We start from the raw sequence: 14107 nt of genomic DNA on the forward strand, positions 1-14107 counted from the left end.
GTCCCAAGTCTTCATTCCTGATTCTGTAAGGTATTGAACTCGTAAGCCGTGTGAATTTGAAAAGTTTTGCTCGTGAATTGATATTTTAGGTACCAAGCAATGACTGCTTACACTAAAAAGCTTAAAATAAAATAAAAATATTTAAAAAACCGACTTCCAAATCACTACAAAGTAAAACAAGTAATTGCTGTTTCTACCCGTGTATGTATGTATGTTGAAGTCGGACGAACATAATTAAAGAAACTAATAAAGCTTGCCTGACTTACATACATGTGTAAAAACAAAAACGGTTTTTTTAACCCCCGACCCAAAAAGATGGGTGTTATAAGTTTGACGTGTGTATCTGTGTATCTATCTGTGGCATCGTAGCTCCTAAACTACCGAACCGATTTCAATTTAGTTTTTTTTTTGTTTTGAAAGGATTAATCGAGAGTGTTCTTAGCTATAATCCAAGAAAATCGGTTCAGCCGTTTGAAAGTTATCAGCTCTTTTCTAGTTACTGTAACTTTCACTTGTCGGGGGGTGTTATAAATTTTTAATTTACACTTTTTCTTTGTAGTGATTTTGAAAGTCGGTTTACTAAAAACGTCCTAATAGCGTATGGTTTTGTACACGTGTTATTTAAATCGTAGGTAAGCGTAACCGTAGTTTAAAAAAATAATCGTTTATTGACTTTATTAAAACTATTCTTCATTAACATTATTCTTCACTAAACTGACTTCATTAGACGTAGATATAGAGCTCACTCACTAAAATTGCCAACATCAGAAATCACATTCAGAATAAGCTATCACCAAGCATAATTTAAGTAGCGACCGTAAAACGAAGTGCGGTACGCTGAATCTGGGATGTGAAGCGCGTGAGAAAGTTCGCCGCCCGCAGTCATAAATCGTCTGATGGATTCTACTAAATGAGTCCCTTGATTAGATGCTAATTGAGAAAAGAAGAAATCATTGTATTGGAACTCTCTTTATGGTGAAATGCTGTCGTGTGTCATAATGTCATAATGCACTCGTGAATTCATGCCAGGCTCACTTGTTATCGGTCGTGTCGTATTTAATAACTGTTCAAATTATCATCGTTCATCTCAATCAATATTGGCTGTGTTGCTACTTTCAGTTACATAAATCGACTTTCTATTTATCGATTGAATGTCGTGAATACAGCTTTGCCATCAAGAGCCCAAGTCATTTTCTCGAACAGGTGTGTCGGTCGTTCGATGCATGAGAGATAATTTGCGACACCGCATGGCATTGGCGGCGCGTTGCTTTATGAGTTCCTATAATAAACCTAAATAAATATTGGGTAGATACGTATACCTACTGTCTACGAGTACAAGTATAATATATGTGTATGTAAGAGTTATGCTTGGTAACAAGAATTTTCGTCATATTTTGTTTGAAGAAAACCAGTGTACATTTGTATAAGATAGCAGTATTTTTCGTATAACAAAATATGAGTGTGAGCATACATTCACTTGTTATTGTGAGGTTCTAAATACTCTAAATAAGACCTAAAACAAGAGCAAACAAGATAATAGTTGAATGGTATTTAAATTATGGTCATTGGCCTCGATGAGGTAAAGTCTAGAGACAAGTGAGTTTCGATAGAGTTTAGGGTTAATCATAACATGAGTAATTTTTTTCACCTCCTTGATATAAGATAATAATTAATATCAATAAATAACCAAAATAAAACCGACTTCAAAAACCACAAGCACTTAAAAATAAAAAATATTTTTGTTTCTATACGTGTAATGTATTTATGAAGTCGAGCGAGCATAATAAAAAAACTAGAAATCCAAGTGTGAAACTCGCCCGACTTCATACATACATTACACGTGTAGAAACAAAAAATATTTTTTACTTTTTAGTGCTTAATATGATTTTTGAAGTCGGATTTATTCTTCTTTTGAAATTTTCTTATTTCTCTGGAGATAGGATGGAGGAACCTTTAAAACTACCAAAACATCAAATTTCTCAGCCTAAGATTGCAATTGAAAAATCAGCCATACCTAAAGCTTTCAGGTCACTCCGGACTCTGGAAATTCTGGTGTGGTATATTGGATTAAATGTCAAACAATACTTGCTCTTATTTTCCTTTCGGAATCTGAGTCGAATGCGTGCCAGGCACGTGCAAGCGTAACGAGCCAATTAAATTTAGGGGCAGGCGGGATATTGGATTCTGCTTGCTTCTGCTGTCGAGATGGATTAGTCTTGTTATTGTATACAACTCGGTTGACATTTCAGTATTCAAGCTCGTAATCGTAGTCATATTTCTACTATTGTTCTGTACTTTAACGGATCCGCATTTGGTCTTGACCCGTATGTTGCACAATCATGAATTTATATTTCGATGTTCACAATATTGTCCATAACAAAAACCACAGGTTTTTTTTCAATTTCATTTATTTTATTAAATATCTGAATCTGAGTGACTCTCAAGCAGTATAATAATTAAAGTCATTATCGCCTAATCTTGTTGTCTTCTTTTATGTCGGTGTAGCTCCATCTATGTTGTTGTATCCATAGCTTCTTCACTTTGCTCTGCACAGATCAAGAATTATCCAGTACAATAGCTATCTTAAAAGAACAACCTTAAAATTAATTTGTAGGACAAGTTGTCCTACATTGGTTGAATTTGAACAATATTTAAGCAGGTAATATGCTACTGACTTATTATATGTCCATTTTTTATTCAAACACACAGAATGTATCTTTATTTATTCAGTTATAAATGGTCATTACAGTTTCAGCTTTTAGCTTAAAGTTTGACGAAGTGTGTCTGGTAGTCGCGGGCAACTATTGGACGATAAATCAATTTACGTTAATACTGCAAGTTGTTTTCAGTTTTGATGCCAGCTATCTACGAGCTACCTAGATTATACCGCTCTAGGTTCGTGTCATTTGTTTGTAGATACTGTTCAAGACGGTATAATGTTGGATTTAGATAAACAGAAAAGCTAAGAAGAATGATTGCTAATGATCGAAATTACAATAATTCGGACAAATAACAATGCTGATAATACGAGTAAGTAATATAATTTATCGACATTATATTTATCAGCATTGTTATTTGTACGAAAATATCATACTTCAGACAAATAACAACTTGAATTGGTAGCATAACGAAAGAATTACAGTTTGGATTTTTAATTAAGAAATTTTGGCCGTACAAGAATAATTTTATTATAACTAGCTTTTGCCCGTGACTTCGTCAGCGTCGACTTCGCCGGTTTCAAACCCTTATTTTACACCCCCTTAAGGGCTCAATTTTCAAAAACAGTCACCTTTTCGTTTTATACTTACCTACTTAGATTTGCATTCTCTAATTATCTCTTTGTCATCTACATACCTACTCGTATCATCATTCTCGTATTCTGTAAGAGTTTATAATATCGATATCGTGTTTCTTTATAATTCACAGCCCAGTTAAAAAATATAATAAATTATTATTAAGTATGTTTTAAGTTCCTGTTACGAAATCGTAACTGAGCTTTTGTAGCTAAAACATTTGTAAATTTATAATAATAGATTAGAATATAATTGACAACGGTAATTTATATCAGTTAGTTAAATATTTGAGCCCATTTAATCACGATTAACTAACTTATCTGTATGCAGTATCAAGGGTCTCGAGTAAATCTTGCGCTATCACATTCAGCTTGTTATTCTAATTGCTTAGCAGTTACGTCATTCGAAGGATAAAATTCCTGACCGTGTATCTATTTCAATTATTGTGCAGTGCTACTGCTTTATTATAGATAGTGTTATTATAAGCATCACATTAAATCCACTCTACACTTCCATATCTACGCCACCTACATAATATAATATGTATTTCTTTCATAAAAACATGCTACTTTTGTTCATAAAGCGTAGTTGTCATGCAATTTTTTTTTGTTACATAAACGTGAAATCTGTAAATAGATATCTAATGTACTGATAGAAACTTTCTAAAATCTCAATACTCCTTCATGTGAGATGCTTATTTAAAAGTGCCTTTGAAAGTCTAGTGATAGATACGTAATAGGTACCTACTCTAAAGGTAAGGAGTGTACCTACATGCAATATACAAGACTTAGTATAAAAATAAAAAACAGCGGATGGAGTGAACGGTGAAGTGAGTTTAAATAAGAGTGCTATGGATTGGCTAATATTTTCCAAAAACCCTTAATTAGCAAACATAGAATGAAAACTTCGATAAACAGTAATTTGCCAGAAAATATTTAGGTATCTGAGAATATGAAATAAGTAAGATTTGAATTGAAAATTTAATGAGAAATGAAATCAATTCTCAGGCGCTAGTTTAATTTCTATAAAAACAAATCACGACGTTCACTACATACTAAAAGTCGGCTTTTCGCTAGCTAACTTGCGCTTGCTTTAAGGTCCAAGAATATCTGGTTGAGAAAAAGGCCTGCTAAAAGCCAAGTTTGTAATGTAATACTTTTATCTTCCTACTCTTGGGCCACCTTGCGAAGTAATAATTCATAAACAGGATAACTCAAATCACAAGGACAAAGTACCTGCAGGCAAAAAATTATCAACTCTACCTAAGTCATAAATAACTCATAAGTTATCGGATAAAGGAGGAAAATTGCGCACAATTACTTCGTAATACTCATGTCAGTATTATATGAATAATTTAATACTAACCCGAAATCACGCTGCTGTATATAAAAGTTTTATTTTTATGAGTCCCATAAAGAGAAATGTTTACTGACAGATATTGCACTTGGCTTTATTAGTTCGCGTTGAAAATACAAAGTTTCATGCTTCATTTAAAAGCTTACAGATTTACCGATATGATTGTGTAGTGATTATGTCTATGGCACATAAAAAGTTTATACACTTCGTAATACATATCCTCTAATAATAATCTCCCTAAAGGATTTTAAAGGATAGGATAAAACATTTTAACTAATTGTTATATTACATGCATAATATTGTGTGTATATCTACATATTTACATGCGTAAACAATTGTCTTTGATGTTCGGGTGTTAAGATATTAAGCCGGCCAAGGCTTGTCCGTGACTATAGGTAATCGTTTGCAAAGATGAGTCGGGTGGTTCGGCCGAGACGTCACATTTGCATCGCGATGATAGGGTATCGTGACAGGTTTTATGCACAAACAAGCTCGACGTGAGGAACAATCATATCCTTTCGAGTGCGACGCGCTCGCCGCATTGGTAATTATATTATTACTAGTCTTTGATTTATTCCTGGTAGCAGTTAAGTGATACCTTTTTAGTTTCCACTTAGAACTCTTCGCAAAAAGTCCTCGAAAAGGACGACGTGTCCACGTACCTGTAGAAACAATATTATGAATTTATGATAGTACAATAGCTAGTAAGTATTCACTATTATCACCATGTCATAAACTTGTTTGTTTCCTCTGCATTGGCATGATCGATAGCTTCGTAAATAACATTATTATGCAAAATTTTACTATCGGAACTTACGCGGCATAAGGCTGTTTCATAAATTATCGTGACAAGTAGTAAATCAATCTCTCCCGGTCGGACAATGTCGGTAGAAAAAGAGAAACACGAGCGAAGCTTTCCTTTGCCCTGCAGTGCATGCGCGCATCCGCACCACTATCGCTTTGATTGACGTGTTTGTTCTACATTATTGCTTCTGTAATGAGATTCACTATTTTATTGAGCTTTTATTGTTCTTTTATTTGGCTGATTTATAGATAGGTACTAAGTGATGATTTTATTACTTACCTACCTGAGACAAGCTTGTGCCCACATGCATACTTGACCGGTTTTTTCATATATTACATATAAATATAATATAAGACTTGCATAGAGTTTAGAATTAGATTAGTACTGTAAGGTTCGATTTTATTCTATTAATTTTCTTCTGCTTCTTTAAATCGGTCTCGCTGTCAACGTAATATTTAGAAGATGACTTCAAAATATTACGTTGACAGCGAGACAGATTTAAAGAAGCAGTTTTATAAGAATAAAACGCGGTAACACTTGCACTCGGGGGAATGGTTGGCAACACTTGGGAGAAAACCACAATCCATAGGGGATTTAAGCAGTTAGGATGGTTGGTGCTAGAGGAATATTTAGTTAATATAGTGTGATTAATCAACGTTTTGAGTTTTATTTTAGTGGGGCTCAATGAAGGCTTGTAATTACTAATTGGTAGGTAATGGTATACTTATGTTTTGTAGAGAAAATCATCAACTTTACGAGATCTACTTGTAAAGTTGAACAAACATTCTTACCAGCTGTTAATCATTAATTATTATGATTATTTATCACCTACTTTTAAAGTAGGTAAGTAGGTACTATTTAAGTAAAGTAATATCAAGCATTAAAAAAGCTTCTGTCGAATTCTACCATATAATTCACGGAATGATTTCTAATTGGTAAATAAAACCAACTCGTTAAGTTTTGTGTTATGGCAATATTAGACATAAATAAAAGTCTCGAATGACACCATAAAACCAAAACGATTATACCTACCATAGCATATAACTTAAATTTTTTATGGCATGTCTATATGTTTTATACCTGAGACCTTTGTGTCACTTACCGAGTAAGATAACGTGACATGAGCGTTATGGTAAAACAGTCATTTAGTGTGAACGAGCAACCGTCGTGATATGAAATCTCCATGCCTTGGCTCATGGCAGACTAAAGTAAATCAGATGTCACGTTTTTCAAGTTGAAAATTTACATTCTGTTGTACCAGGTACCTCAAAAGTTGAGCACTGATTTGTCATCAAATTACTCTAGTTTAACAATTGTCGATCGCCGTCTACTGCGGCAAGCGATCCACAAATGTTAAACTTGTACCTACGTAGTCTCGTTGTTGTCTTGTCGTGTCGTGACTTGTGACGTTATCGTACCGTATTACAAATATAGTGATAGAAAAGCATTTTGGACGTAATGATCCCAGATATACACATCGCATAAAAGAGCTTCAGACAGTGATAACTGATATTGCCGTTTACTGGCTGGATGCTGAGGATATTATTTTGTACATTACATGGTTGATAACCAGTTTTCAATATTGCAAACATGAAAAGCAGCGGGTTACCTGTTGTCAGCGTAGTAATAAATGATTATTTTACAAATATAGTGTTTAAAAAAGTCCGTTAAAAATTCGCGTTTCTGGTTTAGCGCAGCTGTCGTTTTACCATGGTAAGGTCGCTTTGTTATAAAAACCTCAAAAATGAGGAGTAACGTAGTGGCTCTAAATGTCATGTGGATATGATGTAAAGATATTTTTAGAGGTTAGTTCAAGTATTACAAAGTTATGTCGATTTTAGAACCGATGGTTTCATTAATTCTTACAGACGAGCCCGTAACGTCTAAAGTTTATCTGTAATATTTTGTACTAACACCGCTAGGTCATACATAATATAAGATAGATTAAGATTTTCATTACTTTTAAATTAGATCACGTCATTCACGTCGGTAATTGGCTGAAGGTTCACTCTCGTTCACCGAAAAACGATACGTCACGGTTACTTGTCTTAATTCGTTTTCAAAGTCGTTATTTGATACGATTCAATACTTTACGTGCTTTTACGACGCGGTATTTCTAACAATCGGAGTTGGCTGACTGGCTAGGGCTCGATGGACGACAGGAAGACGCGCGGTCCACTTTGTGATCCGTTCGAGCGTATACCTACATCCTCGGACGTTGCGACCGCAAACACCGACCAAGACGCGCAAACCTGTTTATGAAACACCAAGGAAACACCACTTCGGTCTGTGAGGTGCTCATTAAACATTGCTCACACAGAACGTTGTGCGTCCACGAATTGTTAATGATACCTACTCGAATTGACCTCAACGAAGTGATCGCTGTTATATCGGAACAGCATATATTTGTATTTTGTTCACACAATATTCGACGGTTAAATACGCTACGAGCAATTTATGTCTTTTGAATTGAGTCTACAGTCAGCTCACTGGCCGAGTTTAGTTCGTTCCTCATGCCAATTTATTTTACTACTCACTGGAACGCCTTCAAACCATAGGATGTATTTATTTCTAAGAAAATGTATAGTGTTTCACAAACATTACAGAAATTAGAGCGCTTAATAATTTGAAGAAATATGCTGTTTGTTGGTTAATAACATTTAAATATTTTTTTTTAACTTATCTATTTCGTTTTAGATGTATACCTACTTGAAGTTCTTATAAAATCACTTGGCACAAGCCATCATCGTGTTAACTGTCTACAGTAGAATACAAATTATTTATCGGGATTCCGGCTTCACACAATTTGCAGCTTCCTTTTATTAGTCTTCAGTAAGATACAGAAAATTCAATATAAATAAGGAACATTAATCATAATTTTATGTTACGTAACGGGAATGTCTAGAAGGCGATTATAGAAATAACTTTACCGTAAACTTTCCTAATAGGTACCCATAACCTATAGGTTATATAGGTTGTAATATATTACATCACTATTCATTACTCATATTATAAATGCGAAAATGTGTTTGTTAGTTTCTCCTTCAATCACGCCGCAACGAAGCAATGGATCGACGTGATTTTTTGCATGGATACAATTAAAGACTTGGAGAGTGACTTGAGCCTACTTACTAACACACGCAGTCGCGGGCATCTTCTAGTACAATATAGGTAACCTTCTTTATAAATGTAGAATCTATAACATTACATTATGAAGAGGTCAAAAATTTGTCTATCTTCAGTAACTTTGATTGCCTGCGCTAGTTACTCTCTACTAGGTATAACAAGAATTTTGTGTTTGTGTAATTTGATAGAGGACTTTTGTAGAATGCATTACTTTAGCATGTCGTCATGCAATGGGTAATGCATGCATCGCAAGTAGGTACTACACAAGATTCTAAGAAAGGCTGTCGGTTGAGGCAGACGAGACGTGACGTCGACACTTGCATTTTTGCAACTTTGATTGCTAGGTGCGAGCAAGATAGTAATGACAATCGGATGGACGCGTCCGTCGTTGACGTTGCAATCCTTTCCAAGCTTACCTACATATTTACTTGATACTTCAACACTCTAAAGGACCTGGAGAGTTTAATGTCAGCACTAAGGATGTTTAGTCTGAAAAATACTTACCTATAGGACTAATCTAATAGACTTCTTGCTACCTACATATCTACCATAACCTACATATTCAACTATTTTTCGTTAAAATAAAGAATTATAATCGTAAATAAAAGATTGAAGAAATTGGTAAAGCTACAACGCGAAAAGCATTTGGACCAAAGGGATCATTAGTACCAATGGGATTTTTTTTGAGTTATTCTAGTGCCGTGTCATTTACATCGTTGCATGTCGTATGTGTAAATCACACCATTGTTGCGTCCTCAACTAGCGCGAAATGTCACTGGTCTAACAAAATGATCTACATTTTCCTTAGTTATGAATGGGTAACATATCGTGGGGAGGTATAAGGTATATTGTTATTTATGAACATTTTACTCGCATCCCGATGAAAGCGGCTCTTTTCAATACGGATCAGGCAATGTAAGGCAAATGAGCCCCCGCTGAGAACTCAGCCTTGCCGAGATGAAATCCGTTAGGTGTTTGGGTGGCGCTATTGCATGTTCCTCGCACGCCTTTCTATTGTTTGTCCTCATCGGATGGAAGGAAAAGTAGATACTTTCAAATAGATTGTATGCATAGTAACAGATATTAAATTAATTTCATGATAGCGACGCATCAATTTCATCTTTCTGAATATCTAATCGAAGATGCCGAGCGATGCAAGTTAAATATATTTACAGCAAGTTGCACAAGAGTAGAGAGTGTGCAATGCAGGCGGGTAGGTACGACAGTGGGTTTAATTAGTTTTATTGCTTTGCACGTTTCTTAAACGTTTAGGTAGAATTAGATCGCTAAGAACATGTTTTCGCGTCGATTGATTCTTTGGGACCTATTTGGGAATGATATTAATAATGCATCACGAGCGTAATAAGCGGCTCGTAAACCCATCATTCAGTCAAAAATACTTGCAAGCAATTAACCTTTCCTGCCCTTAAAATAACTGAGAACAGTTAGCGTGGAGCTATGTGTTTGCATACTGAGTGACAATGGGTGAAATGGAGGAGGACAATCGTGTCCCGACGCGGTTGACTGTGAACACATGTAAATGAACAGCGAAGCAGCATTGTATTCAAACGTAGAAACAAAATGCGTATGTCCTCTGTCTTATTCAGACTTCTCCATGGCTTACATAATATATAAAAATAATATGTATTTTTATGTAGTTAAGTTTGATTGATTGTAGTTAAGTTGAGCAGCCTAGTAGAGAGAGCCTGCGAGGGCCAGACCTTCGTTATTTTAAGCTGAAAGTTTATCTGTGTATTGTTTAGTTCATCATCAGGAGATCATTATTCCCTGTCTACACAGGAGAAATGATCCAAAGTTCATAGTCGCGTAGCGTTGCTCCCTGTGTTGGGGACAATACGCAGAGAAACTTATATACGCTTATTACGCTTTTATAAAATAACGAAGTCTGGCCCTCGCGGTCTCTTAGTCCATAGGAAAACTTTTCCATATGGGGAATACTTGGAATACATCATGTAAACCAGTGAACCACAGGTGTGGTCGTTGTTTATAATTAAACTAAAAATTATTGATCAAATGTGATATCTACCCAAATGCGCTGGTTTTAAAATGAGCGTCAAATTTCAACTCGCTGCGGAGTGTCGACATAGAAAGACAAGATTTATTGCTCTTAGTGGTCATGAATAAAATAGTGGATTCATGTGTGGATAGCAAGCGGTGGCACGTGCGCGTTCGGGCTAATCAACCGTGTACCATGACAGATGCTCGCTTGATAACAAAATGTTGTGAATCAATCTTGGAAACGTTAGGTACTTGTTATCTGAAATCAATACTTAAATTGTTTAAAGAATGTGAAAAAAGAATTTGGTAGAGACATGATTGCACAACATACCTACTTATCCATACTTAGGTACTAATATTACAAATCTGTACAAAAGTGTGTCTGTCTGCTAGCTTTTCAAGGTCCAACAAATTAACCGATTTTAATATTTGGTACAGAATTAGCTTATATCCCGGGGGAGGTCATAGGCTACTTTAATTCCGGAAAATCAAAGAGTTCCCACGGGATTTCTCAAGATATAAGGATTTCATATAAATCTGTTAAATAGATGGGTTATTTAACCGATTTATATGAAATTTGATACAGAGGTAGCTTGCATCCCAGAAATTGAAATAGGCAACTTTTTATCCCGGAAAATCAAAGAGTTCGCGAAATCACGAAAAAGCATCCCAAAAATGACGAAGTCGCGAACATCATCTAGTCTACTATAAGTGGTTCCAGTTATGCCAAAGTGTATCAAGAAAAATCGCATTCATTTCGATAAACTGAAGTTTGACTTGTGATTGCTTATGGTAGGTACAGTTAAACTGAAATGAAATTAGTTGATGCTTTTAAGTTTTAATGCTTTCAGAGCTTTGACACATTCTAAAGTTGCTAACGTATTAATTAAGGATTAACGTATTTATTAGAATTTTCTAATGCATAATTCATTTTTAACTTTTTAGATTTGTGGGTTGGTTCGTTATGGAATAACTGGGTCCAAGTATTACCTATGTTTTATGTTTTTCTATTCATATTTGTTTAATAATCTGTAACCTGAGCGGTCAGTTAATTCTGAAGTACCTACGCAAGGCACTCATCGTGCTGGTACCTCATTTTCTAGTTCATTTTCAATAGCACATTTAGGACCCTCTAGACATTGAATAAAATATTTGACTTTGACTATACTTAGTCTCCCTGTATACGAAATATAGGCACATTATAGGGTTGTAGTTAGCAAACCAATGAAAGATACTCAGAAAATTATATATGTGTGAGAAATATCCTGCGTCCTGCGTACAACGGGTTTGTGACGTTTTACCGGCTACCCTTACAAGAATTTCTCGTAATTTAAAGTGCGATATTCTATAATTATATGCATGTAATAAAGTACATATGTTAATATCAAAAGAAATACGGCTACATGCTACAACACCTATCTTTAATTATATTAATTAAAAGATTTATTTACAATTATTAATATTAATTAATTAGTGCAATTATTAACGTTAGTTTTGCGCTTCAACCTTAATGATTCATATTCATTGTCTTGTAAAGAAACTTAACGGTTTGTTCAGATAATGCTATCACAATGTATCTATTAAAGAATTCTTGTCGAAAGAGCCTTCCTCTTGTTATAATATTCACAATTGACCGTTAAAACGTACCTACGCCCACTGAACGTTAAGGCGATAATGATCTTAAAATCCGCGTAGGATGTATTTATTGAATATGACGGTCTTTAACAATGGACGAGCTTCGCATAATTCTGTAATATATGGTGTAACTAGCAATTTATGAATCTACTCTCGCCATGTAATAGACATAATAAAATGCAAATAGAGCTTTAAATAACAACATTGATTGTTTGTAATTAATAGTTACTGCTAGGTAAACAAGCACTTATTATTATAGGATATTCAAATTAATTTAAAACAACTTTATTGTAACAAAATTACAAAGAGTAAGACTACAGGATACTCTTTTATACAAAGGGCGACCTTATCACTAATATACATTAAATATGTTTCTGAGTAAGGCTATGTCAAATTAAGTGGAACTCCGCTACAATGTGATATTGAAATGTTAGGGGAGCACCATAATAAATACGCGGACAAGACGTCGAAGAAAACATCCTCGCGCGTTTTTCCGCTACCTTCTCAGGGGAAAAAGCGCTATAGGGTTTTATAGAAATGTTATATACAAATAATACCTATATTACATAATATATTAATAAAGTGTTTGCGTATTCGTACGCATTTTATACGTACACATACATATTTACGTCGTAAAACTTATGTGTTGTAATTTGTTAAAAAGTAAGCAAGTTGCACTTGTATTCGAAGTAGGTAATAATCACAAGAAACGATACAATCATAATGACAAGCCTTCTGATAAGACACGCACTGGCTTATTTTGCTATTGTTATGCCGCAACTTATGTTTACGTTTATTTTTAGTTATAGGCATAACGTTTTCAGCTGACGCGGTAGTAAGTATTACCTAGTTAATGGATAATTTTTGTCGATAATGTCCTCATTAGATTCTGCAGTTTCTCTTGATGGAACTGCCTTATGCAAAAAAAATGAATCAAAAGTACGAATAGCAGATGCAGCCTATACACCATTATGCTCTACAGGCTCTACATTCAAGGTCGCAACATGACAGGCATCATCTACGCCCGCACATTTAGCGTTTCGTCGTGACAGTTCTTTCAATATATCACGCCTGCTTAAGGGAAATAAATGGGCTGATGTAATAAAATATCCCACCAGGGGGTGTTAGTGCAATAAACTTGTGAATTGCCGTCAATGGGGGCGGTAGATGCAAGCAGCTTTATATTTTCTGAATATACGAGAGGTCAAATAGGTGAGCGTGCGCGCACGCATGCTCACTGATTCTACATGACATCTGTCCCTTTAATTCGGATTTACGCCGCTATTGATTTCGTTGTAAGATTACATTCATTGTCCAAATTGGAAGGGTGTTCTATTTGTGACATTTGATACTGCCAGCTTGTCCTCATTGTGTTACTTTACTTTTTACGTACATACATATGTTGCGATGTTTCATATTTCTTTTTTTCAGGCGGAGCTTGTCGATATGAGAGCTGAATTAGTGCAGGCTCGAGTTGCAGGTAAGCGGTAATCCGTTGTTAATAAATCAATAAATCAATCCTAACTTTACCCCCAGGGACGGATAGAAGAGCTACTTCCCAACTTAGAACTTTCTAAATTCTCATGTACCTCGCTTCACTCCGTTAATCAACTGAATATTCGAATTTAAAACATCGGAAAACTATGCAGAGCACGTAAAGATTTAGCATAATAAGGCCGGTCGTCAAAACCAAAAAATAACTTTATACAGATATTGTTTACCTTCTTGTCACAAAATCTTTTTCTAAAAAATGGTATGAAATGTGCACATTTCACTACAGCGCTGCGAGGAGGCTGCGAGCGCTGTAAGCGTAATTCAGATCAAATTATTTATTAAACAAGTACTTACAAGACAAAATGAGTTCAATTGAGGA

At 35.1% G+C, this 14107-nt stretch overlaps 1 protein-coding gene across 2 annotated transcripts in view; it reads left to right on the plus strand.

Moving 5' to 3' along the window:
- The window catches only part of LOC123867167, a 47251-nt gene that overhangs the window by 24021 nt on the left and 9123 nt on the right, over positions 1–14107 (plus strand). For both annotated transcript variants that reach the window (XM_045909078.1, XM_045909079.1), the window contains exon 3: positions 13666–13714. In XM_045909078.1, the coding sequence (XP_045765034.1) occupies positions 13666–13714 (49 nt within the window). The remainder of the gene's footprint in view (positions 1–13665; positions 13715–14107) is intronic.

Source organism: Maniola jurtina, chromosome 7 (genome assembly GCF_905333055.1).
Source record: "Maniola jurtina chromosome 7, ilManJurt1.1, whole genome shotgun sequence".
In the NCBI taxonomy this organism is placed as follows: Eukaryota; Metazoa; Arthropoda; class Insecta; order Lepidoptera; family Nymphalidae; genus Maniola; species Maniola jurtina.